We start from the raw sequence: 26,703 nt of genomic DNA on the forward strand, positions 1-26,703 counted from the left end.
ATACGTTGGCTTGCGGATTGTATTGTAAAATTAATTAAACAAACTATGTATAGCACTGGAGGGGGGTCGATTGGATCGCTGGAGGCGTCTCAATTTTGCATTATATACGATTCGATTTGTATTATCACACGCCACATTGGCTAACTTTCAACGTTTGCTCATCTTTTCGGGGCAATTATTACGTAGCACTGCAAGTAAGATACTTTGGGTTAAAACTTCTGATTCATAAAATATTTAACTTTTTTTTAAGGCCGGCCGTTCTGAGTAAATATTTGTTTCGCATTTAGTCACTCGGTTTTTTATTTAGTTTAATAATTTATACCGTTACGGAGTTCACGTATATTTATTTTTAAGATTTTTTGTTGCTTGCAAGAAATTTGCATAAAACTTAATGAATTGGCTTTTGTTTCTAATGGATCTCTATCAAGAGTAACTGTTACTCTTTCGGGTTTGAAAATGTTGGTGGAGCTGTTTAGCTTAAATTAATGGGGGATTGGGGAGCCAGAAGATATGCGAGTTTGAAAGTTTGTATAACAGATGGCATTGAGAACATTTCTGGCGCTAGCCTTAACAAAATAATATAACAAAGTGAGGATCAAGACGAAGCTTTTTGCAATTCCACCCGCAAACGTGGATTTAATGCGATAGAATTAAGAAGAGGACCACTGAAAATGGTTGCCAAAATATCAAGGGAAATATCTTAAAGAATACATTAAAACCTTTAAGATATGTTGATATGAATCAAACAAGAAATTTGCCACAATTTCACCAAAGCCAAAGCTGCATTAAATAGCACTTAGCCAAAAATATTAAGTAGTATTAAGGTGCATTATATTTGATAATGGAACAGCATTTACAATAGAGGAAACAACAAAAACCGCAACACAAAAGACTAAAGTAAATGACGAAATGGTTCGTTAATGCTTCAAATTAATTATATTGCATAAAGTAAAGCAGATAAAAAAGCGCGTTTATTAAATGCAATGTGTACAACAAAATAAACGGCAAGTCAAGCCGCAATGAGCGCGAAAAATCGAGACTTACATGTGTATGTATATACATATATGTTTAAATGCATGTGTATAGCAAACAAACGGAATTACCCACAAAACAATTGACCTTCTGCGGGCTTACAAACAAAACCGACAAACGTCCATTAGTCATAATCGACAATAGTCGGAGACGTCGAGAAAGAAGCCGAAAAAAACCAACATAAAGACAGCGAAGCAATAAAAAACCATTGCACAACTGCAAACAATTAACAGTTCCATTAAAACAACAACAACGGCTAACGAAGTCATAAGGCCAAAGAGACGCCCAAAAAGAGTCTTATACCTAAACTATATGCGATTCATCTCCACAGTGGCATTTGCTTAGAAATTGTAAAGAGTGGATGCAGAGAGGCAGAGCGGAGGGGGCGGAGTAATGGAAATGCAAGAAAGCGTGGAAGAGTTGAAAGCCATAATTATGATGGAATGCATAGACAAATTATGCGGTTTTGGACCTAAGCAGACAAAGGTTGAATAATTTTTGGGCACTTACGCCCCAAAGCGCCGCCATGGTAATTACCAACTATTGCAAAAATAGAGCAAAACTGGGAAAATAAAAGGCCGAGGAGATCAAAAACAACAGTGTTGTCACTTTACGTCAAATTTGTCCTTTAGGAAAAGTGCGAATATTTAAATAGAGGCAATTTTGGCTTTTTCATAAATATTTAACTTTCATCAGCCTTTTTGATAAATGTCATTTTTCAATCAAAATAATTATCCACAAATTCTCATGGATTACTAGACACAGAAACAGATAAGTGCAGACCTAACGGACTCTATCTTCGATTTACAGATACAGGCTACATTGGCATGGCACACTTTCTAGACTGGCGCAAAAATGTTTTAGGTTAATTTGCACCAACGTGACATTCGAAAAGCAAATAAGATATTTTCGAAAAATATAATATTTATAAATAAATTAACAATCTAAGCTTTCCTCCACATTGTTGTACCTTTCCTTTTCTCTCCAACTCTTTTCTTCTTAACAGTTATCAACGCGGAGAGTGAAGTACTTTTCTCTTTTTTAAATTCCTCACAGAATTTTACACCATTAATTTGCATGAATAAAAAAAAAATAGAGGATTATTTTCGAACAAGTTCTTGAGCTCAAGATACCAATAAACTGTAAATCCCGCAAAACCCTGCATGCGCCTAGACTTTATTCGCGTGGCAACTCTAAAAATTCTAGTCAACGGCTTTACGATTTGCTATATACTCTTTAAAGGCTATGGGAATATAGAGGGGGTTACATTCAACTAGTTTTTAATAATTTGTATGCAAATCTGCTCGAGACACACGCAAAGACTTGGTTCAAAAGCTTTGCGTCTCTTAAAACTTTCATTTAATTTATTTTCCGAAATTATTTTCAGCATTTATGCTTTTGCACACATTTTACCGTTACTCTTGGACTTCCGCTTATTTATTTTCGAACTTGGAATTTATTTTTGGTTTCAGTAATAATTTTAATTGTTTTTTTTTTTAGCGCAAAAATTGCGCAAGCGACAAGCCAATGTTGTATGTTGTTGTTGTTTTTTGCGTGTGTATGTGTGTGTTCACCCAAGTTTGTGTTGTAGTTGTTGCTGCATTTAACAGGCGGAGAGTGGGAAGATGTTGGAGAGGTGCTGCTGAAAGAAGAAGCCGCAGCAGCCGCAGAAATAAACACGAAAATAAATTATATTCATGAACGAAAACGAACATAAGCAAAAGACAAGAAGACGACGCTCAAAGCGAACAAAGCAGAGGCAAAAAGACGCCGCGAAGACGACGAATTTGCGTGTGCGCAAAAGAGATGGCGAACCAATGAAACGGCGACCCAAAAAAAGCAACAGCACAAAATCAAAAAAAAAAAAAAAAAGAAGCAACAACAACAGACGATTTAGAGACTATTTAAAAACATTGCAGCGGGTGGAGTTGCTGCTTTTTTGTTTCTTATTTCTTGTTTTTCCTTCCTATTTGCAATTTTCGACAAACAATTTCAACAATTTGCCATCACATAACTTCGCTTGTCACTTTGCATAGATAAAACCCACAGCACACAAATTATAATAACGGTGAAGACGAAACCGAACCGAACCGAACCGAACGAAGCAGCAATAGCAACAATTGAAGTCGACGACGCATGCGCGACACGTTTACATTCACTCTCACTACGAGCATTCGTCGCTCGTCCCACGTCGCGCTCACCAAGTTTGCCCATGCAGCAAGGAAGCGCCAAACGTCCGCAGCGGCCAAGAGTTCGTTGAGTACTAAAAACACAGCTGGTGCCAGGCACCTCAGCTGGGCTAGGGAGCACACCAAATTCTGTCAACTCCCTCCCGCAGCCCCGCTCATCGACGAAACCGGTTGAAGACAGCGCCGCTGTCTCTCTCGCTTGCGCACGACTTCGCTCTCCCTCTCTCACTTTTTTACTTGTCTGTGTTTATCCCCCCTCCGCACCTAAAATAGCTTATGCTCCATTTCGTTTGTGCGCTCGATCTCCGTCTCCAGGTCCGTTTCTAAATGAGTTCCGTCATTTTCGACATGGCAACGGGTCTTATTAATCATTGTCATGTCAATGTTTCCCACAGGAACACAAACATATGCCAGTAATTCGCATGGGCATTTCCAATACGTTAGCATTCTAAGAGCGTCCGCATTGCCGGATCTGTGCAGAGAGCAGGCGGCTGGAAGGCTGAAGAGTGAGCATCTTCAGTCGATCGACCGTTCATCCGCGCTAAGAGAGTGCCCACCACGCTCTTCGGCTAATTGAGCAGTCAAAGTCAATGATTGCAGTCGCCATCAGCTGTTCGCTATGTAAATATGCTACAATATTTCAGTTTTTATGAGTTCTTAATATTGTTAACGGCTTGTTTATGAAGATTTATGATTTCGCTTTTTTAGCTTGCCCCTTTGGCCATCAGATTTGCATACAAATCTGAGCAGTTTATCATTTTCGGAGTTTATCGATGGTAGAGGTCTAAGTTGTACGGATTTTAATAGAAATAAGTAAATAAATAAATCGATCCTAATCATCAACTGAACGACAAGAATCTTCGGCTTAGGAATGCAATAATATTTTAGACAGTGGTATTTGTAATTGTATAACTAACTAAACATAGGTTAATTAATTAATGCATTAATAATTAGATACTCAATAGTTAGGTAATTAGAAAATATTAAATTACCCAATTTATATATTTCATAGAATTTTAGAAACAAATAAAGAGCACAAATTTAATAGAAAAAAAATTAATAAATTTATATACAATAAACAAATAATATAGTTAGTTCCACTGTATTTTACAGTTATATTATTATTTGCGATGGGGGAGTATATATTATTTTAACAATTATCTAATGATCTTAAGATACCTGAACTGGGTTTTTATTGGGATTTAAGTACATTTTGGTCTTAAAAATATGATTTTTTACTTCGAGTATTTTTGACTTATTTTTAGAATATTTTAATATATAATTTAAGAACATTCCAGTACAATTGGTACTTAAAAAACGAAGTAGACTTTCGTCAAATATTGAATTTAAGGACTTAATTTATCTAGACATTCTTTTTCCGTGTAGTTACAAAAGAAACTAAGTTGTTCGTTAAAAAAAAACGTTTCGATTGGATTTTAAAAAATTCCGTATATTTTTATATAGTAAAAAGGACATTTTTTTAAATTGCTTGATTCCAACTCAACCTTAACATGACTGTCCATACTCAATAAAAATTCAAATATCTGTAAGTTCTCATTGCAAGCGTTGACTGTACTTAATTATATCATTTCATTAAGAATTCGCTTATCGAGTATGTGTCATAAATAGTTTATGCTCAATTGAATTGACCAAAAACAGCAGCTGCTCAGATACCAATCGACTTTAGTCGATCTTAACTCAATATGCGATATGAACGCTCGAGTGGAAGGCCTCTACTTAACTAATTTTGAGTCGAGCGATTGGCATGCATCGACTATTGGCAGCATATAAAAATTAATTAATTTAATTACTTATCTAGCGAGTGCTAACAACATGAAATACTTTGTTTTCATTTTTTGCGAACGCAACTTGAAACGATTCCCATACGTATCGTATAGACTAACTATATACATTATTATTATTATTTCTTCTTTTTCAAGTGCACTTTAGATTCAAGAATGTCTTTCAATTTCAATGCGTGTGCAGTCAACGTGTATATTAAATATATATACATATATAACTATTTTTTTTTTTTGCTTTTTTAGCAGCTGATTTTTTGAACGTTCGAACATTAATAAATATTTATAGATGCGCTCGGAGCACGCTGCACTTGTTAGGCGCATCGAGAATAGAAGATAAATAAGAATTTTAATTGATTTTAATGTGCACAGCTGCACAGCATGCATATGCATGCAGCAGGCGAGGGGGGCGAGGGGGGCGATTGCGGCCCGAGGGGGGCAGCACAGAACAAAAAAAAAAAAGCTGTTGACATACTCATAGAAAAATTGACATAAAATATCGTCTTTACATTGTCCGTAAATGTCTGTCTGAAATAATGATTGAATTGAGAGGCATGAACTTTGGCCAACAGGCTGACAATCGCAGATATCGAGATGAAAGAAATCGATAAACAAGTTTTAAGCATTGCATTTAAATCAAATAAGAAAAAAAAGCTGTTGACAATTCCACAGAGTTGGTCATATATAAAAAAAACCCTTAGTCAATGTTACAAGCTTAAGCGAATTTAAAGAAAAATGTATACAAATATATTATGCTTGAAAAATTAAATGATGTAATAATCAAATTATTTATAAAGTTTTAGCCATTAAATGTATTTATCCGTAAACAGTGAGCATTAACGTCAACAGCCTCAACATCCAGTGTTGTAAAGTAATATAAGCGATGTCTAGGTATTTGGCAAAAATAAGTCAAGTTTGGGCACACTCTAAAACAAGGGGAGAGCGCGAAGTGAAGCCGACTGATGAAAAGTAGTAATTAAAAATTTAAATGCAAATGATTACATATCAAACATAAATAAATTTTATTTTTGTATAAATGTAACCATTCTTGAATCTATATCCATATATATTCTATGTTTATATCTTCTTTTCCTTACCATTGGTAAATATGCTGCACAGTGACTTTATATTATTGATATTTAATATACTCTCCTATCTTTTATCAATCTTAATCAATTTATTCATTTTTATTATTTTTGTGTAATCATTTCTCATCATGCTGTCGATAGTAGCCACATCGATAACTTTGATCTTCTTCACAAATCGATAATTTTAAATTTTTTCTTGAATATTCTTTTTATTGCATTTTGTAGCAAAACATTATATTCTAATATTTTAAAGAATTCATTTTGTTATTTAGGAAACGTCAAAAACTTCAAATTTATAATATTTTCAATTTTATTTTATAGTACAAGCGAAGAGACATCGCTATATTCTATAGAGTATTCGATTGTAGTGCAGAAATATGTACCCTTACATCTTTCATTTATATCTCATCTTCGCTTGTTAACAAGTCTTTCAATAAAAACATCTATTTATAATTGTGCTCATCTGTCTATTTATATACACTTTTATGTCTGTCACTCCCCCAATTATTCCAGCTCATCTTGAACTTGTTATCCAAAAATAAATCACATCCAATTATACGCTCAGAAATTCCCAATAGCCCAGCCCTCAGATCTGGCCGTATCCACGACATTGCGCTAATTGTGGCATACCAATCCTCAAGTGCCGGCAAAAATTTGAACCGCAAACTACGCACAGAGAATTCAAGAATAAACTCTGGGAAAAAAGAAAAAAACTTCACATTGTGGTATTTTTTCTATTGCAATACGTTTGGCACCAAAAGTGAAGGGTATAATAAATTGCCAAGATTTATCGGCAATCTATATAGAGATAAAAATTTGAGAGAGAGAGAGAGAGAGAAATATAACTTGTTACGGAATTATTTATTAATTAATTGAAGCGGTCAAAAAAGATTATTAACAACTTTCACAACAAAATAAGTGCGTGGCCAGAGCAATTGCCGTGAAAGAAAAAAAGACAGACAGAAAAAATTAAAATCAAATTGTTTGCACAACAACAAAAGCAGCAGCCACGCATAGTTAGCGATTTTTTATGGTTTCGATTTTTGAATTGAATGCAATTTCAATTTGGATTTATTTTTTATTATTTCAGTTTTTTAGAAGCACTTAAAATAAATGTGTGTACCTACACTTTTTGAATGTCTTGCAAATCGAGAGCGACGCAGTTCACAGCTCGCAGCTCGCATTTGACAACGGCGAAGGTCACGAGTGCGCACAGCGAATGCTCCCAACTATATGCCATGACTCGACGCACAATTTTACTATAAAAAAAATATACATATATATATTCATGAAATATTAATCAGACAGGTGACAATAACAAGAGCAACAGCAACAACATTTTAACCCACTTGTTGTGTGTAGCGTGTGTCGGCACAAAATGGAACACGCGCCGTTGCCATGCCGCTCCACATTGCGCATACGCACCGTCTGACGGCCGTTGGAATGCTTAGACGCAGCGGCTGGCTGGCTAACAAATAAAATATAATTTCAAAAAAAAAAACTAGCTAACGTACTTAGTTAACTAACTAGCAGCAGCTTGCAAACGGTAGCTGTTTGCTCGGCTTGTTAGCAAACAGTTTCTGTGAGTGCGTCTCCCATAAACTAAGTCAACTCGATTGACTGCAGTTCTTGCAATTGCAATTTCAAATTGTCAATTAAAATGTAGCTGCCAAAAAGGTAAACACAACTCAAATTATAAATATATTGATTGATAATAAAAAAAAAAAACTAATGTATCAGGTGTGCGTTATTCGATCCAAGTTCGATTCTAGACAGCTTGGCAACAGGTTCTTTCATGAAAATACCAAATTTAAAATTATAAAGCAAAAATACTAATTTACAAAAAATAAATATGATTTTAACAAATAAATAACACTTATAATAGACGAAATTGGGAAAAAAAATTCGTAAGAAGCATTTTTGTTTAATGGAGTTATTGAGGAATATCTTTTAACATCATGTAATATAAATGGAAATAATGACAAAGTTACAAAGCTTAAAATACATCATGGGCTTAAGATGACAGAATTACTCAAAAAATATAATACTTGTTTTAGTAGTATTTTATAGCAATAAATATAATTAAACAAGTATATAACTAATTTTAAGCTTAGTGAATTTGTCATTTTTTACAAAAATAAATAAAAGCAATCATATAAAAAGTAATAATAATAATAATATTAATAACAATAGTAAGAATATTAATAATAAAAATAATAATAAAAATAGTAATAACAAGATTAATAAAAATAATAATAATAGTAATACATAATAAGATTAATAATAATAACGAAAATTATAATAGTAATATTAGAAATAATAGGATTAATAATTACAAAATAATAATATTTATAATACAATAATAATGATTATAATAATAATAATAGTAATAACTATATTCATATTAGTAGTAATATAATAATAGTATGTTACCCTTAATAAATAGAATAATAAATTGAACTTATGTCTATCTAAAATGTAGATATTTAATTATTCGAATATTTTATTATCACACTTAAAAATTAGAAATTAGCAACATTTTTAACAGATCTGGCGTCCAGCATATGAGTATATGCACTGCACCCAGAAAAACTATCTGCAACAAGTTTGCTTTAACTATTCTACATATATTATTCTCAGGTCGAAAACGGCTTAGCTAATACGTTGCACATTATTAAACAAAAGTTGATTACCTATTGAAATGTTATAATATATAGATTATGAAATGGTTTAGGCTTGTGGTTGCCAAGTGCTATTCCCACAGGCAGGTGTGCGCCGTGTACAGAACGCTTTTATGTTCAATGATACGAATTAAGAGATTCATTAACAGACTGAGCTCATGCCTAACTATAGTAACTAGGCAAAGTCGAGCGTTCCCTTTCACTTATTAATTCACACGCTGCAACAATATAAATCCAATATACATATGCGATACATCTAATGCAATTTAGCCATAAAAGGCCATTCGAAACATCTCAATCAAGTGAGAAATGGTGCGCATGCGTACGTGATTCTGGCCTTAATTAACTGCACTTGGCCAACAAATTGTGGGCCAGTTGGCAAGGCCAATCGTGGCAGAGGCATTGACTTTGATACTGAAAAACCCTTCATGCAAGAATGCGCCACGCTGAAGGATTTTAGCATTTTTGTTTACTTCTATCAATAAAACTGATTCATTGACAGCTTGTTGCACATTTATTAGCTGCACAATTAATTAAATACTACAGTCGCAAGGTAAATGCAATAAATTGTACAAGAAAAAATATATGAAAAGCATGTGACACATACTAAATACATATAAACAATTATGGCTTATTATAAAAAAATATTTTTCTTTTCAAATATATAATTAAATTCAATATATAGCCTTGAAGATTCTATTAAAACTATCTAAATTAGTGCTGCAAATTATCTATGACAGTTATTAAATATCTGACTATCCATTTTAGATAAGTATGACTCTTATATATAAATTATTTTAAAAAGATTTTATTTCTAAAGTTTGCAGTTTATTACTTTACTTTATTGTCGACATTGGCATAAATATTCAGCAAAAAAAATTTTTTTTTTTTGAATTTTAATATATTTTTAAATAAAAATAAAAAAACTTGATGGCAGTTAAAGATAACAAAGTGCTTATATTTTTATAATTCAGTTTATATCTTATAGTTAGTTAATATTATAAAATATTCAAATATTCCCATTGACTACAATAATAGTTTTTGAACTTATTTAAGAAATAATAACAAATATAAGGAAATAAAAATAAAACTAAAAATTTCTATAATACATACAATATTAGATTTTTATTATTTTGAAAGTCGCAAAAAATATTCATTCAGCATTCCGTATTCAGGTTCATCAGCTGAGCCTAAAGGTATACCTCAATTTATACACGTTGCCCTAACAAGTATGTTGCTTAAGTCTTTTGTTTTTTTTTATACAGTTTGTAGCAACAAAACGGGCAGCTTAAACTTAGCGTGAACTAGTTTAACTCATTAAAATTGTTATGCTTATTATAGTATTAATTTATAAATAATTAAATCACATAGACATATATATGTACATATATTTACATACTAAAATCGTTTTAAAAGAAATTTAAAAATTGTCAGGCTTTTCGGGCATTTGTGCCAAGTCTCTGATCTCCGAATTGTTTTCAATTGGAAACATTTCTAAAATTTCGGCAAACGAAATTCGAGCTGGCAGCCGCTCCTCGTACTTGCGACCAAAGACTCGCAAATGATACAGCAGAAATTCATATAGATACATGCGCTCCGGCTTGGTATAATGAAAAGCTATGGAGTAATTCGAGCAGCAATCGTTGCCCTGAAGAGAGTCACAAATAATATCACAATAATAGTTGAAAGAAAAAAGGCCAACACACGTACTGTTGCTATCTGCGAGACGCTCATCTCTCGCAACCAATCCGGAACACTGGCATTAATATTGTACAAATAACTCTCGACATCCAATGGAAAAAACTTTGGCTTGTCTTCTTTGGAAAGAGCGCGCGCGGAGTCTATCAAATGAACGCCCACATTTTGCAGGCAAATGCCCATATAGAAATCCTCAATGCCCATTTTTTTAGGCTCCGGACAGATTTTGCCGGAGTCATAAGCCCGCGTCATAAAGCGACGCAGTGCCTCGCGACTGAGCACATAAGAGGCGCCGCCAGACATGTAACTCTAGGCGGGATCAAAATTGGAATTAATCATATCGAAAATACTATGACAATATTATAAAGCTTGCAGAAGAACTGTCAAGTCCAAAACCAGCCAAAACAAAATAAGCGCAGGCGAGTAAAATATGTTTTAATTTTCTATATGGTATGACACCAAACCAAAACCAATAATCCTTTATCTGGGTGAAATGTTTTAACACACATTTGCATATTTAAAGAAAAGTCTACAACCGATGAGCTATCTTTATGTATATATATGAATATAGTTCGTATGATTAGGAAAACTTTGGTGACTGGAATTTGGAATTATATTTATAAAAAGCATTTGAAATTTATATAGTTAACCCAAGCGAAGCCTTCAATAGTTTTTACATATTTTTCATTGCAGTCTTATGGCATTCAAATTTTCAAAAATATTGCTAAGAATTACTTTTCACTTCTAATAATAAAAAATAATACTAATCTATATAGACAAGAAAGCGAAAGTGAAAACTTAAAGTCAAAAAATATTTATATCAAATTTTTTAATATATTTTTACCATGCATTTTGAAACTTTGTAACTGTGTTGTTGTTTAAGTTTAAAACAGCCCCAAATTAGTTATAGTTATTATAGTTTAAAAATATAATATTTTACCACACCCATTGAACAGCGAAATTTCCTAACACAAATTGTGGCACGAAAATGCGCATCAAAGGCGCGAAAACATTGACTTGTGCATGTTAGTCAAAGTAATTAGTTATGGCATAGGCTTTTAGCATAATGGACCATCAAGCGTGACAATTACAAGCTGAGTTGGGTTTTAAGCCGCTTTGAAGGCCTTTTGACCGTCTGCTACATAAACGAAGATGATGTGTCTCAAAATACGAGTTTAATACAAAATGTGAACAAGTGAAGCTTAAAACATTAATTTCAGTTAGTTTTATCTATTTCATTAATATTTACAGATCTATTCTATTCGTAGAGACTAACCTTATGACCTTTTATAATTATTTCTTGCATGTGCTTCTGCATATTTATAGATTTATTACTTGAGCGTCATAAATTTGTATATGCCATAGCTCTCCCATTAAATAATTTAACATATGCTAATTGGCCTGTCTGAAAGACAAAAGGAATGCACAGCCCACAGCAAACCTTTTCAAAAGAGCTACAAAAATACAATCAGTAATATAATCACCGTAATAAATCATGGAAATTTGAAAAACCATCAAAAAGTTTACGTGCTTTAAACAATTATCGAAACACAAATGTGACTTCTTGATGCAATTTATTAAAACCTGGCCACCTGCTGTGTTGTGAACTTGGTTTCTGCCTCAGCCAATAGATGGAATAGTATATTGTATATTGTCTATTTGTACTATGTACGAATATGCAGCATGCTTATAAAAACCCGAAACACAAATGCAAAGCTCGTGAGTTGTTAAATCAAAATGTAATAGTTGATATTTTAAAATATAAACGGTTAGAACTAAATGTAGGATAATGCAACATCTTTAGTTTTAAAATACTTTTGATAAAATATATATATTATCAACATATTTAAACTATTATTTTAAAAAAATGAAAAAATAATTGTTTACTCTCAGATAATTTTCGACAGAGCTGAATCGCATTATTCATATTGTTAAAATGATTTGATTGAAATCAAATAAAATCCATCGAAACATTTCATCAAGTCAAATTTAGATTAAAATATTTAGACAGCACAATATTTTTTAACTATTAACCAAAAGAATCTCTTAAAGCCCCAACCAATTATATTCTTCATATTTAGACAATACTGTAATTAACACAGATCTAGAATTTAAAACCTAAACTCTTCCTTAAATACAAACTTCATATATATTATAAATATTGAAAAAATTGAGTTTCAGAGCTATAATTTTTAAAACTATTATTTTTGTTTTTATATATAAAAAATTGTTAATCTATGTCTGTACTTGTTAGATCCGTAGTATTGCGTTGCGGCTAACTATAAAATAGACACAATTAGCAACTGTTGGTCAATAGTTTGTACTTTGCCAGACGCAAAGTGTTTGCACAATAATGTCAAAAGGTAAAAGACAAACAAATAAAAACAACGTTGAGGAGCGGCTTCCCTGGGCAAGATGCGTGCGCGAGTCTTTGCATTGAAATGGCAAGAAACCTCGACGACCTCGCGACAAGTGACCATTCGGCGAGGCAGTGCATCAGCGTTGATTGACTGCCGCCAGTTCCATTTGTGTTTTAGCTAATTGTTGTTGTTGTTGTTGCACGTTTTTAATGATTTCATTAATCATTGATCGTTTTTCATTTTTTTTTTTGTTACACGCAAAGCAAGTGCCAAGGCTTTAATGATAATGTCTAACGAAGAAGTTCTCTTTAATTAGCTAGCCAATTAAACGAGCGTCAACAAATTATTATTATTTAATCACAGCTAGAATTGCGAACCGGTTATTCTGGCCGACAAATTTGGTATATTTCTAATAAAACTTGCATTTTGCATGGCAATAAAAACATTTCGCTGTCCCAAAAGGTTTAGAAAGAAATCTGTTCTATAGGATTCTGAGGAAGCGTGAATACTCTTTCAGAAAATTTAGCACAGTTAAGTGGGAAATAGAAATAAATGTGAAGAATGTTAAATTGAAAAAAAAATCTTTTATCTCTTTGCGTATATTATAAGTACACTTTTTTTTAAATTATTGATATTTAACAAAATCTAAAAATTTTATCAATTTGAATATATTTTAAAATAATTTTAACTAAGTTTCATACAAAATTTTTGTTAATAAAAAATTCTTAAAATTTGTTTCACGTTCCTTAAAAATATCGTAATTTACGTTTAAATGTCTTTATGCGATAAATATATCTTCCACTAGAAAGCCAATATACCACATAAACGGAAAGAACTGTTCGCAAGTCAATTTGTGAATTGAAAAATGTGTTTGGACCAGACCAAAACAAATGAAAGCATTTATCTAAGATGTTATAATTAAATTAAGCTCCGTGAGGCGTTTAGTTGCGAAGGCAGTCAATAAATGTTTTGCTGACCAACGGAATTTGCAATGCAAATTTATTTGGCCAACAGGTGAGATAAGCAATTAATTAGCGTGCTAAAGCTTAGTGCAGCTATAAGAAATAACCGAAAGGTGCAGTTCAGGACTTACCACATTGTAGCGTCTCATTTGATAGCCGAAATAGACGGGCATATTGGGATCATAGGCGCTCAGCATGTGACGCAGATTCTCCATGATGACATAGCTGTAAAAATAATAATGGGATAAGGTCAAAAGTACTGGGTAGAGCTGGGACGAAATAATCATATTATTTGCTAAATTCAAAGACACAACAGAAATAATTTATTTGCTTTTGGACAAACTCTGAATAAGACATAAAAAACTGTGTTATTTTTTCTAAGTAAAAACAATGAAACAATGACATAATGTGTACAAACAAAAACAAGTTAGAACGTTGCAATCGGGTATAACCGACTGCTCAATACACGATTCATAGTGAATTTTCCCAATGAATCAGTCGAACAAAGTTTTCTTGATGTAATTTCAGGCAATGTCGAAATTTGCAATTTGTAGGCGCATTGAGGCGTGGCTCTATATTTAAAGGAGCTCAAAGCTAGTTTAACCATCAGATTTGAGCCCTATAGTTTTAAAACTGTGCGAGATGAAGATTTGCGATTTTAACGCCCTTCAAAGGGCATGGTCAAATCAGCAGGATTCGCGAGTCTAGCTAGAAATTTACGATTTGCTTAATCATTAGATAGACCCACCATTAGGATGGGTCTTAAATCGAATCCAGCTGTACTCACGTATCGTCGTCGGCCTTAAGAAACCAATCGTACTGCTCGCCATACTCCAGCCACACGTGGCGGAAACCCTCACGCGTCTTATTCCACAAATCTTCATAGCTGCCGCCATCAGACTCCACCACCTGGACCACGCCCAGCGGCTCATAGTGTTCGCTGCTGACAAACACCAATTTGCTGCAGCGCCGACCCCAGGTGGCGTGCACATGTTGCGCATAGCGCTCCACATAGTCCGGACAGGTCAGCACCATGCAGAGCACACGAGCTGATGGCGCTAAGTCCCATCTCAGCGTGGATGCGGAGGTGTAGCTGCTGCTGCTGGTTGGCCAGCAGTTGATGCCATTGTGGACATCGTAGATATAGAGGAGCAGCATGAAGGCGCACACGAATCCCGCTATGAAGCCGGTCAACAGGTGCAGCTGTGCGCGCAATTGGCCGCCGGGCCAGCTGGACCTCAGCTTGGGCATTATTGTTTTGGTTTTGGCCGTTGTCATGACAACGTTGCGACTGCCGTGTCGTGTTCTGCCCGACGCGACGTCTAATCTCTTATTGCTGCAGTCGCGATTTGTTTTGATGCCCAACATCAAGCAAAAACTCCGATAATTTAACAAACCAACACACACACATACACACGAACAAACGACCGGTTTGATGCTTCGCACTGTTCACACTGCCCTAGGCGCGTCTTCAGTGTGACCTTATGAGCACAATGTTGCCATGACACTTTCTTTTTGCATGATGAATTTGTCATGCAACACAGCAAGACAATTGTCATGCAATTAACATTATTGGTGCTTGCTGTAAAACTATTTACAATACGAATGGACAAAGGAATTGGTATAATATATGAATAATTAAGAAGACACTCGTTTTTGTTAAGAAAAAAAAATAAAAATAAATAACCTTATGATCACTAAATTGCTAAGCTATTTATTCTTTTAATAATTTGTTTTGCCATTTGCATGACATTTTGATTATAATTTCAGTTGCACTGCCTATTTATGATATATGCAATATTGTTCAAATATACAATTATATATATAATCTTAAAGATTCTTCAGTGTGCCCCTACAAAGTCGATAAATAATGTTTTATATGCAGATCACAAGAGACTTATGCCCAAAATAAAACAAGAACTGTTATGTAATTTAGCTAAGGACTAAAAATCAGTAAATTTATAAAATTTTTATTTTTTATTTTTTTTTTTTTATTTTTATTTTAATTTAATTTAAACCGAACCATTTTCGATTAGTCTTGCAGATGGCAACGCCATTCGCATCGGTTTGCGAATTGCATGGCAAATTTGAATATCGATCAGTTGTTGATTCATCTTTTTAATTGGATGATGTTTGCGGTTGTCGCAGTTCTGTCTTCATTTGTTGCCATTGACGGGTCGCCAGACAACCAATTGTTAAATGCTTACGCAGCACAAAATTTGACACAAAATGAAAAACGAAAGTATAATCGCTTCATTTGGTCAATTTAAAAAAATAGTATTGGCCGCAATTGATGGGCATGATGCTATTGAATAACGGTAAAATATTATTAAGTAATATTCCGTGCGATGTGGTATAAAAACGCCGAGCGGCTTCATTTAAAAGTGCAGTTCGCTGACAATTTGTGAGCACAAACAAACGGGGAAATCACAAAAAATGGAGTTTAAGGTGAGATGGAGAAGTTTGTAAAAGAAAATATAGACAATATGTATCCTTAATAGTTACTGCTGCTCGCCTTGGCGCTGGTCGGGACTGTACATGCGGAGTACGATTATCACAGCAACAACAACAACAACAACAATGTGAAACTAGCTGCGAGCTCAAATGAGATTAACTCCCTGGAGCAGCGCGCATCCAGTTCAGGCGAAGATTATCATCACACCAACTACCAGACGACCCACACAAATGTCCAAAACTCACAGGCCACGCCCAATGGCTACGATTACTCAGCCCAGCTGGTTGATTCCGATTCGAAGGTCTTGGATGCCGTGAGCATTGCTGCAAGTGGCTCGGCACCACTTTTCCCACTGCCATTGCCTGTGCTGCGCGAGCAACGGCAGCCGGAAGTCTTTCCGCCAGCGAGCTATAGCTTTGACTATGCGGTGAACGACGAGAGCACTGGGGACATCAAGGATCACCGCGAGACGCGTGATGGCTATGTGGTGCGCGGCTCCTACAGCCTCATCGATCCCGATGGCTACAAGCGCACCGTTACCTACACGGCCGACGATGTACACGGCTTCAATGCGGTCGTCAACCGGGTGCCCTATGCCCTGAAGAAGCTGACGGTAGTTGCACCCTCTTTGGTGCTGGACGAGCGCTCGCAAGCTGCCCAGGTGTCTGCTGCAGCTTCGGGAGCGGCCTCTGCGAAGAGTTTAGATACTACGTCGAAATCGGTTCCTGGTGACAGCTATGTGAATGCGGCGAATGAACGTCAAACAAATGGCGGCCTATATGCCTGAATGAGCTCATGTGCTGCCTGCTAATATTTTACATATTTCTTAGTTTTATAAATTTTAAATTATATGTGCAATAAATGCGAGAGAAAATATATTGGATCCTAACGCACCATGTCCTTTGAAAATCCGAAAGGATATGGCTATTTCTTTCCTCAAAATACCACTATATCCCAGTTTTGACTTTTTTATTCAAATCTTTTCAGATTCAAGGATTCAAGGACTCTATTTGATTCTGTGACAATCCAACAAGGATATATAGCCAAAAATCGAAAATTCATGTAAAAACAACAAATTTGTTAAATTTAACAAAAATAAATAATTAATTTAATATTTAATTAAAAAAATTTTGTGTTTTTAAACACAGATTGAAAGAAATTCAAAAATCAACGGCCGTTAAAAATCTGTTTCATACCCGTAAGGGGCGTGCGTAGGCGGCCGCTGGCTACCGAGATTTTCCTTAAATTCGGCTAAAAACCAGGCGAACAGGGGCTTTTTTTAGCCATTTATAGCCGTTTGTAGCGGTTTTTAGCAGAATTTTAGTAGTACTGCATACTTTCGTGCTGTCTACATAATACGTTAGACTTATTTTTAAAATGAAAATTAAAATTGAAATATCTCGGGTACCATATGTCCGATTTCGAAATGATATACCTCTTTCTTCTCGTACGGATCCCGACTATCGACTGACACCATCTGAATTCTAAGAAGTGGCCCGAATTAAGAAAAGCTACTTTGTTTTTTGCAAAAATTACGATGTTGACTGAAAATGGCTGTGACCACGAGTCGAACGAGACCAATCTTCCAAGATCGGGGCTTTTTTGGCCGAGATACGCGAAAAAATGCCGTTATAATTTTGTAGATTTTTCGTTTTTTTCCCGATAATTCGGCCAAAAATGGTCCGATATTGGAAACCTTTTTGAACTCGTACTGATCTCTGGAATCGACTTGCATACCACGTTTTTGATTTTTTTTTGGATATTTGAAAAATTTGTGAAAAAAAAACAGGCAGACGAACAAAAATCAAAAATTTCATTGCATACCCAAACGGAGCGTGCGGTGGAGCAGCTGGTGGAGCAGCTGAAGTACCAGGCCCAGACGAACACGACGACATGCAGCAAATGCGAGAAAAAAATATATTGACGATCCGAAACCATAAGAGTTTATTTACTGATTTTTCAAATATCTGTTATGCCCTATTCCCAAGTATCCACATACTTCTAGCACGTTTATAAAAATGTATCCAAGGGTCAAAAGAGAAAACCGAGAAACCTGTTGTGCATTTTAAACAGCCTAGTGGTATGGCGTGAAATGCCAGATGGCCATTCAGAAAGCAAAGAATAAATACAACAATAATTTGTTCATTCGCTTATAAACCTGATAAATTTCACAATAATACCTGTTTCTTTGTAGTTACCAGAACAGGAAACTACCTATCAAAACTTGTCATCATATTTCTTCAAAAACTATCGGTAACTTCTTGTTTATTAATTTTCTTTTGCTAAAACATGAAATCCGGGTTAATTATTAGCTTTTTCTTAAGTTAAAAACTATCGAAATTATTGTTGACTGAGTAATCCCTAAAATATATCTTAAAAAAGCATAAAAAAATCACTTTTCCATATTTAGTTAGTCTTAATGTATATGAAATGTTGACTGCGTGGTCACACTGTGCCCATGAGCAACTGTTACTTGCATAAATATTTGCAAGTCACACTTACACAAAGCTTGCTCATCTCGAGCTTTCAGCATTATGGTCACACTGGTCGCAAGTCAAGTGTCGTTTGAGCGAAGCGCGCACGTACAAAAACAACACAGAAACAAAAAACCATCTCGCAAGTCTGTCAACGATCGTCAAAGCGTAAAGTCGACGTCGCGCTGCTCAGCCGCTGCCCAAGTTGTTTATATGGTACGACATTTACTGCGCTTGTTTTATATTCTTCACGTGTGTGTCTTGGCTCCAAGCAAATAAACAAAACAAAACATAACGAAACGAAACGGCGCGAGCGTCGCATAATTGAACGCGCCCTCTCGCCGAAGAGGCAGCGATTTGTGACGGGCAACAAAAGTAAAAAACTTAAAAAAATGAGAAAAAAAAACCGGCAAACAGCTAGCCAAAGCTTACAATTTAGCAATTGCAAATCGAATTACGCCAAAAAGGTGCAACGCCTGGCACAGGCGAGAGAGCAGCGTGCGGGCCCCGACAGAGCATCCAACTGTTTGTGCGGCTCTGGCTTGAAGGTCAACCGCATCTTACAAGTTTTGTCTTTTTTTTCTTATTTATTTCTTTTTTTTTTGCCTTTGCCGCTGCTGCGTCAGTGCACAAGAATGTGTTAATTTGGTATTTCAACAATCACAACAACAACAACCGGCCATACACATAGGCCGCAACAACAACTGCGCCCTGACTATATAAACAAAAATATAAAATTTGCATAAATAACTTAAAAACGTTGCAATAGAAATTCCAACCGACTGCACGATACTCTGTTTGCAGTCTTTTACATTATGCAAGCGACAACAGAGTTGGCGACCATGAGTTGTATATTTTCGACTCTAAAACTGTGAATTAACACTGACTTTCAAAAAGTGCTTCTAAAACTGTGAACATATGGACTTATGCCATTTGTGGAAGTGATACAGGGCCTAGATAGATCTTTGAAGCAAATAATTTATTCAATAAATAATATTCAGTGACTCTAAAATTGTGCCTTTAAAACTGTGATCTTAAAATTGGAATACCAATTTCGCGATTTGCGAGATGTAAACTGAGAATAATAAAACGAAATAAATTTGTTGCCTCAACAACTTTTTATAAAGAAAAATTTTGGCCCGAACCCCGTGACTCCAAAACTTTAAGAACTATAGCTATTTGCGATTAGTAGGAACCAGAGTGGGATTGATCATCATAAGGAAGGTTATTAGTAAATAAATAAATATATTGAAGTGACTCTAAAAGGGTGGCTGCAAAACTGTATTACATACTTTTTTTTAAATGAATCTCCTTATTTGTAAATCAATAAATATATTGATATATGATATATCATAATTTATATATATATAATATAATATAATATACATTTTTATAATGAATCCCCTCAACAGAAGAAGTTTGCAGTTTCTAATTACATAAAAAGTGAACATTTTATGCATAGCTAATATGCTCTTCTCTTTCATTTGGCTACAGAGTATTAAAAGTACACAAACGCGCATTAAAAATCCGGCAAGCCGATAAAGCTCACCAAAAGAAAAGAAATGCATTTTGTAAAGCAGCACCGGCAGCGTCTGGAACTGTTGCTGATGCTGCTGCTGGGCCTCATCTGTGGCAGCTGTTTATCGAAGCTGTTGCAGGTGGCGCGAGTGGAATTCTACGACCTGTATGCCAGCAACAGCAGTCAGCATTTAACTGCAGATACTGCTTCAAAATCAGACAATTCGCTGATGCACCCAAATGCAAACAATAACAACAACAAGGCGACACAGCGTATACTCTGCATTGTTACGCTCAAGCCGAAAGGCAAGCGCCAGCAGGACATAGCACGTACCTGGGGCAAACGCTGCCACAAGCTGCTGTTCATACGTGCACATTCGGGAAAGCCAAAGCTGAGCATTGTGGGGCTGGCGAAGAGCCGGACTGACAGCAGCTCGTGGGCCCGAACGCGAGCGAATCTCCAGTTTGTCCATAATCGTTATCACACGAAATACGATTGGTTCCTAATGGTCACAGATGAAACGTACGTAAAGTGAGACTCCTATCAAATGCTCTATTCTTTTATTATATATATTATCCCAGCTATGTGATCATGGAGAATCTGCAACACCTTCTGATCGACTACGGGCCAGAGATACCCATTTACTTTGATAGCTTTTCCTGGCTACATACGCGGCAGGTTAGTATGGAACAAATCTTAAATTATTCTTTTACCCTTTTAATACTCTACTATTCAGCCAAACCTATTAAATCCAATATATAACAGGGAAATATACCTGATCTGTTTTTTCTCAACGGGAACTTAAATGCCCAAGCTAAAAAATTTGCTCAATAAGCTTTTAGAGTGAATTGATATATATCAATTTTCTAAAACCTTTATAATTTCCGATAAAATAAAGTAAAAATAAGTACTAAGAACGGGTTAAATTTAACAGTCATTATAATCGGTCGACAATAACATATCATATCAAGGCATACATGAAATCCAATGAGAATTGTGAAAAGAATGTAAACAGGGAAATATACTTGATCTATGTATGCTCATCGGGAACTTGAATGCCAAAGTTGGGGACTCAAGCGTTTATAAACTCAAAAATATGCTCAATATGCTTGAGGGGGAAATCGATATTTATCGATTTTGAAAAAACCTTTGCAATTACCGATAAATAACAGCATATTGCTTAAGTACTAAGAACAGGTTTCAACATCAAATAATAATTCAACGATATAAAGCATTGATTTTTTCTCATTCGTTAGATTAAGATTTAATTATCGGGACTCCCAAGCTTAACATATTTTTCGTATTTTGGTTGAATTCACTTTATTTTTTTCTCGGTGAATAATGAATTTTCCCTAGGATATTATCAATACCAAAATTATTTATTAATAATTAATTAATCAGCATATACCCAAAGATAACCTTTAACGAGCAAGTAACGAATATCTTTGGCACGCCAAAGATTTAATACCTTTTTCAGATATGTAAGAATAGTGAAGCTCGATAGCCTTAAAACTGAGAGACTAGTTCGCTTAGAAGCAGACAGTCAGACGGACATGGCTATGTCGACTCTGGGACTACTTTTATAAATAAATAAATATTTTTGGAATATTTTGTAGTCCAATCAAGTATATAAATCTTTACTATGTACTTACAAGTTTATTCCCTTTACATATTCCAGGGTTCGTTGTCTGGAGCTGGGGGCAATGTATTCAGTAGAGAGGCCCTGCGTCGTTTTGTGACTCGGGCACATGACAATAGCAGCATCTGCAGCAATCACAACTATGGGATTAGGCATGTGGAAATTGCACGTTGTTTTCGAAATGTAGGCGTTGTAGCGGGCAAATCCCGCGACGAGCATGGACTTCCACTTTTTGTGAATAATATGAGCAATGTAAGCTTACAAAGGAACACGTAATTATGATCTTTGAGTCAATGTTTGTATTTTACAGATTACAGAAGGATGCTGTTCAAAGTCGGCCATATCATTTCAATGTGTTGATTCCAGCTGCTTTTATCAGATGGAATATATCATCTACAGACTGCGTGCGTTCGGCTTAAGCTGAACTCAGGAATCTTTGAAAATTGAACCAATATTTGTAAATGGGAATTTCCAGGATGTTACCCATTTGGAGTTTTGAAATGACTGTAGCAAACTAAGCCAAAGACACAGACTAATCAATTCTATTAAATTATATATGTCATGAATGCGTTGTACTGTATAAAATGAAAATATTTGGAGAAACTTCATCAAATGTTCTCCTTGTACAGTCGTTTGGCTCATTCCTCTTGAACCATTTTAAATATATCTAGTTAAATTCCATTGTGAGTATCACTGTTGGAAACGTTCTGGGTAGGCGGCTCGTGCCCCATTATAATGCCATATGGATGCATTTTGTATAGCAAATATTCAAACATATACATCTGATAGTAAATCACATAGTGAATTGTTGTGGCATAGGTTGAACAGCATTCTAGTCCCTTTAATAAAGATTATTATATTGGCATTATACTGAATTAAAATTTAAAGACAAACACACCACGTACCTCTTTAAATTTGTAATAAGCAAAATCATACAACCAAAAATCTTTATCCAAGCTTCCGGGTATTATCATGCTCTCCACTGAGAGTGGCAGAAATCTATGTCGTCCATTAGGATCTCTAGAATCACCAGCACTCACATTGCACTTGCTTAAACAAAGGCCCATTTCGAAATCTTCGGTGCCCATTTGGTTTTCATTGCATCGGCCCGAATTGAGCCCGTGCTCGACCAGACGACGCACTGCCTCCCGGCTGAGCACGTACCCAGCGCCGCCAGACATATAGCCCTGCTTGACATATGGCTTGAACTTGCAGCCAAAGTAGACAGGCTCATCGGGTTTATGGGTATGCAGCATATAGCGCATATTATCAATTATGGCATATGTATCATCGTCTGCCTTAAAGAACCAATCCGCCTCGTCCAGATGATGTGTATAAACGTGTTTAAAAGCAGCCTTCGCCTTGCCCCACAGATAATCGTAGCCCTCGGTAACGTTCAGCGCTACTGTGGGCACTCCCGTTGCGCTCTTCTGCGTTCGACTGCTAAACACAATTAACTTGTTGCAGCGCCGTCCCCAGGTTTGTCGGATTGACTTGGCTACTTTCTCGTAGTTATGCGGATAGGTCAGCAGCACGCAGAGAATGCGCACCTGCTTGTAGAGCTGCTTGGCTACGGTGTCATCCGCAGACAGCGCCGGTAACTGAACAACCGAGTCTTGTGGCAGTGCTGGCATGCCATTTATGTGTCCATATGGACGCAGATGGTAGAGCAAATATTCTAGCACATGCAGCTGATTTGCTGTTGCATAGGGAAAAGTAATCGGCATCTCCATGCAGCTATTAAAGCCCTGTTAAAGAACAAAATGGTTATAAGGATTTTAGAATTGAAGTGGTAGATTTCCCCACCTGCTCGGTATAGACTGCACGGTGTATGTATGGCCACATCCAAAACTCGGAGCGCATCGTAAAGGGCAACACCTCGGCTGGCGCCTGAAATGGAAAGAGCTGCTCGTTGGGGCCCTGTTCCATTTTAGCAAGACATGCGGCAAAATTGTTGGGCAGACACTCGTGTTCCTGCAGCAGCTGCTGCAGTGCACCACGACTGAATATATAATCCGTGGTATCTCTCAGACTAACATGGGCATAGGGATAGGCAGCATGGAATGCGCTAAAGTAAATCAACTGATTTGGCGCATAGCTGGCCAGTTTGTAGCGTACGTTCTCCATAATCACATAGCTGTCTACATGCACATGCAGCAGCCAATCCAAGTCCAAGTACTGAATGCTAGCGATGCGTCGATAGGCCTTGGCTGCATCCGGCGCTTTGCTAATGTGCATCCGATTGCAGCGTGCGCCCCAGGTTTTCAGTACATGCTTTGCCTTGCGACGCTCGTGATAATTGGTCAAGTGCAGCAGGCAGTGTATACGAACTTTGTTATACATCTGCTCGGCGATGCTCAGGTTGTCCCACGTCTGATTCCGCGTACCCACGTCGAAGTCTGTGACCCGCTCTTTATATGGCGGCTGTAGATAGTCCTTTAAGGCAATACCGGCACGACTAAATGCAAATATATATAGCTCCAGGAGTAGGAACCAGAATGCACAACTAGCTAGTAATGCCAAGCTCGTGGGACCTAATAGGCGCTTCAAACGTTCCAGCAGCATTTTCAAAAAATATTTAAATTGTTTTATTTGCGCATTTGTCAAATCAGTTATTTCCTAATGTTGCCAGACTGCTTAACCCGGGACTAGCTCAATTGTTTATTTTGGAGCCAGGTTGTGAGCTGCCATCCGCTGCCGTTGCCAGACTGTTGTATTGGAAATATTTTGTTTCAACTACTTTAAGGTACGCGCAAAACCAATAAGTAAATAAAGATCACTGCTTAAAAACAACGAGAAGTTTGCATGCACTGCCATTTTGAAAAAACCTGCCAGAAGTTAAATACAATAAGGTCTGTGCTGTGCTGTGAATAAAAGTGAGCAAGTGCCTCGTTTAAATAATAAGTAGCATTCATTTGTAAAATATATGCAACTGCAAATACTAAGTTGAACAATGCCAGACGTCATATATTGGCGATGCCGGACTGATATAAAAGTATAGGTAGATTAGATTACGGAACTTGCTGACTCTGTGGTGAACCAGCGCTCCGATATTTTGAGCCAGCTTTATTTTTGTGGTTCTTTCAACTTCTTTAATGTCGCGCCAATAACGTAACAAACTAAAAGTAATATATGAGTGCAAAATGTGTTTAATCAGAAGATAAATTGATATATGAATTTAAGTCAAGTAAACGGGCAAGTGAAATACATGTATTACAGCAACCTTAAAAGCTGCAATTCCAATTGCAGCTGGGCCGCCAGCTGAAGCATCGTCGCCAAAAAATGTAGCCGTGCTTGGTTTTATATTTTAATATGTGCAGTGTTACTCCAAAGAATAGTAAAGTGCAGTGTAATTGGTAATTAAATATATGTTTTATTATGCAGTGTAATATATATATTAAGTGCATATAGTTATGTATAATAAAGTGCATTGCATTGTTATTTCTCTTTAATGAAGATCAGATCTTTGCACTTCATGAGCAAAAAAGCAGAGCAAATTGTGTATGTGTGCGTGCAAGTGTATTGAATCAAAGAAAAGAGGAACAAGTGAAAGTGAAAGTAAAGAAGAAATAAAGAACAGTTATATACGTGCTGACGAACATAATATACACTTTACAGAAAAACAACTAAATTTAGATATATTTATATAACGATTGTTTTCTGCAAGGGTATAACAAGTGGAAGTGAAAGTGCGCAATAAAAAGATACAATATTGATTAAATTCTGCCAGTTGGAGATTTCAGTGAATTAAGCAAAAGTAAGTGGATCAAATATTTGATTTTCTAAATAATTTAAAAATAACATGATACAACATAAATTAGATATTTAAAAATGACCGCTTGCATATCAGAAATCATCAGAAACTATTTTTGTATAGAATAAATTCAGATTTTAGCAAATTTTACCATTCAATGTGTGTTTTCAATAAGATTATTGAATATTCATTTTCGTACAAATAAAAATTATATTCAAATCGTTTTGTCTACTTACCCATTGAAATTGGCTAACAAGGGTAGCATGGTTTTGTGTGTGTTTAACAGGAGAAGAACGCATTTCCGACATTATAAAGTTTACATATTCTTGGTCAGCATCAATAGCCCATTCGATCTAGCCATGTCCGACTGTCCGTCTGTCCGTCTAACCGTCCGTTCGATCATAGAACCTATAAGAGCTTGAGACTGGAATTTTGAACATAGTTCCTACGAGTTTGTTTCGGATAACTTTGCCCGTGTTTCCAGAGCAATTGATAAGATACAATATCGCAATTTTGTTGTTGGAGCAAATATCTTTGTTTTTAAAGGCTAGAGTCACCGAATTCGATATGTAGCTTCTAGAATAGTGTGCACAGAACAAGTATCTTTCATTTTCTATTTATATACCTATAAATCACCATCTTTATTTTCGTAATGTATATTTATCAATGCTAAGGCATTGCTAGAAGACGGTTCAGGGTATCCGCTAGTCGGGCAATCCCGACAACAGCATTCTTATTTGTTTTAAATGGTTTGGTTAAGTTATGGTTTGGCTATTTTTTTGGCAACTGATTCAGTTCAACGTTTGGCCTATGACAAACACGAATTGGTATATGCGGGGCAGAAATGGTTTGGTTCAAAACCAATTTGGAGACTTCGCAACAATTATTCATGTTTATACCCTTGTAGAGGATATTTGTCATAAAATGTGTAATGCATAGAAGAAGACATCTACGGCCTCATTTATTATATATATTATATTATGGATCAGCGACGATATAGCCATGTTCCTCTGCCTGTATGTTTCTAAGCGTACGTTTTAAGGCTATCGTCTT

General features: G+C 35.8%; 4 protein-coding genes across 5 annotated transcripts; 2 read left to right on the forward strand and 2 right to left on the reverse strand.

Moving 5' to 3' along the window:
• Nucleotides 1-46: 46 nt before the first annotated feature.
• Nucleotides 47-15,329, reverse strand: LOC135438845 (glycoprotein-N-acetylgalactosamine 3-beta-galactosyltransferase 1). Of its 2 annotated transcripts, XM_064697362.1 has the most exons (4): nucleotides 14,597-15,329; nucleotides 13,941-14,034; nucleotides 10,500-10,796; nucleotides 10,202-10,437 (listed from the first exon to the last, which is right to left on the reverse strand). In XM_064697362.1, the coding sequence occupies exons 1-4, from the start codon at nucleotides 15,175-15,177 to the stop codon at nucleotides 10,210-10,212; spliced, it is 1,200 nt and encodes a 399-aa protein (XP_064553432.1). In that variant the 5' UTR covers nucleotides 15,178-15,329; the 3' UTR covers nucleotides 10,202-10,209. The 2 variants fall into 2 exon arrangements, with proteins under 2 accessions (XP_064553433.1, XP_064553432.1); XM_064697363.1 differs by lacking the exons at nucleotides 10,202-10,437; nucleotides 10,500-10,796 and adding an exon at nucleotides 47-188.
• Nucleotides 15,330-16,245: 916 nt separating this feature from the next.
• On the forward strand, nucleotides 16,246-17,123 carry Cpr23B (Cuticular protein 23B). The gene is made up of 2 exons (XM_064697485.1): nucleotides 16,246-16,257; nucleotides 16,311-17,123. The coding sequence occupies exons 1-2, from the start codon at nucleotides 16,246-16,248 to the stop codon at nucleotides 17,049-17,051; spliced, it is 753 nt and encodes a 250-aa protein (XP_064553555.1). The 3' UTR covers nucleotides 17,052-17,123.
• A 1,692-nt stretch (nucleotides 17,124-18,815) lies between these two features.
• On the forward strand, nucleotides 18,816-22,577 carry LOC135438846 (glycoprotein-N-acetylgalactosamine 3-beta-galactosyltransferase 1-like). Its single transcript, XM_064697364.1, has 5 exons — nucleotides 18,816-18,954; nucleotides 20,233-20,779; nucleotides 20,839-20,935; nucleotides 21,936-22,148; nucleotides 22,207-22,577. The coding sequence occupies exons 2-5, from the start codon at nucleotides 20,301-20,303 to the stop codon at nucleotides 22,318-22,320; spliced, it is 903 nt and encodes a 300-aa protein (XP_064553434.1). The 5' UTR covers nucleotides 18,816-18,954; nucleotides 20,233-20,300; the 3' UTR covers nucleotides 22,321-22,577.
• LOC135438844 (uncharacterized) lies at nucleotides 22,173-24,522 on the reverse strand. Its single transcript, XM_064697361.1, has 3 exons — nucleotides 23,703-24,522; nucleotides 22,802-23,644; nucleotides 22,173-22,735 (listed from the first exon to the last, which is right to left on the reverse strand). Exons 1-3 carry the CDS (start codon nucleotides 24,459-24,461, stop codon nucleotides 22,568-22,570), a joined length of 1,770 nt encoding a protein of 589 aa, XP_064553431.1. The 5' UTR covers nucleotides 24,462-24,522; the 3' UTR covers nucleotides 22,173-22,567.
• Nucleotides 24,523-26,703: the final 2,181 nt, after the last annotated feature.

This window comes from Drosophila montana, unplaced genomic scaffold (genome assembly GCF_035044405.1).
Source record: "Drosophila montana isolate Dmon_TW-CO22-7 unplaced genomic scaffold, ASM3504440v1 contig_402_1, whole genome shotgun sequence".
NCBI classification, from domain to species: domain Eukaryota; kingdom Metazoa; phylum Arthropoda; class Insecta; order Diptera; family Drosophilidae; genus Drosophila; species Drosophila montana.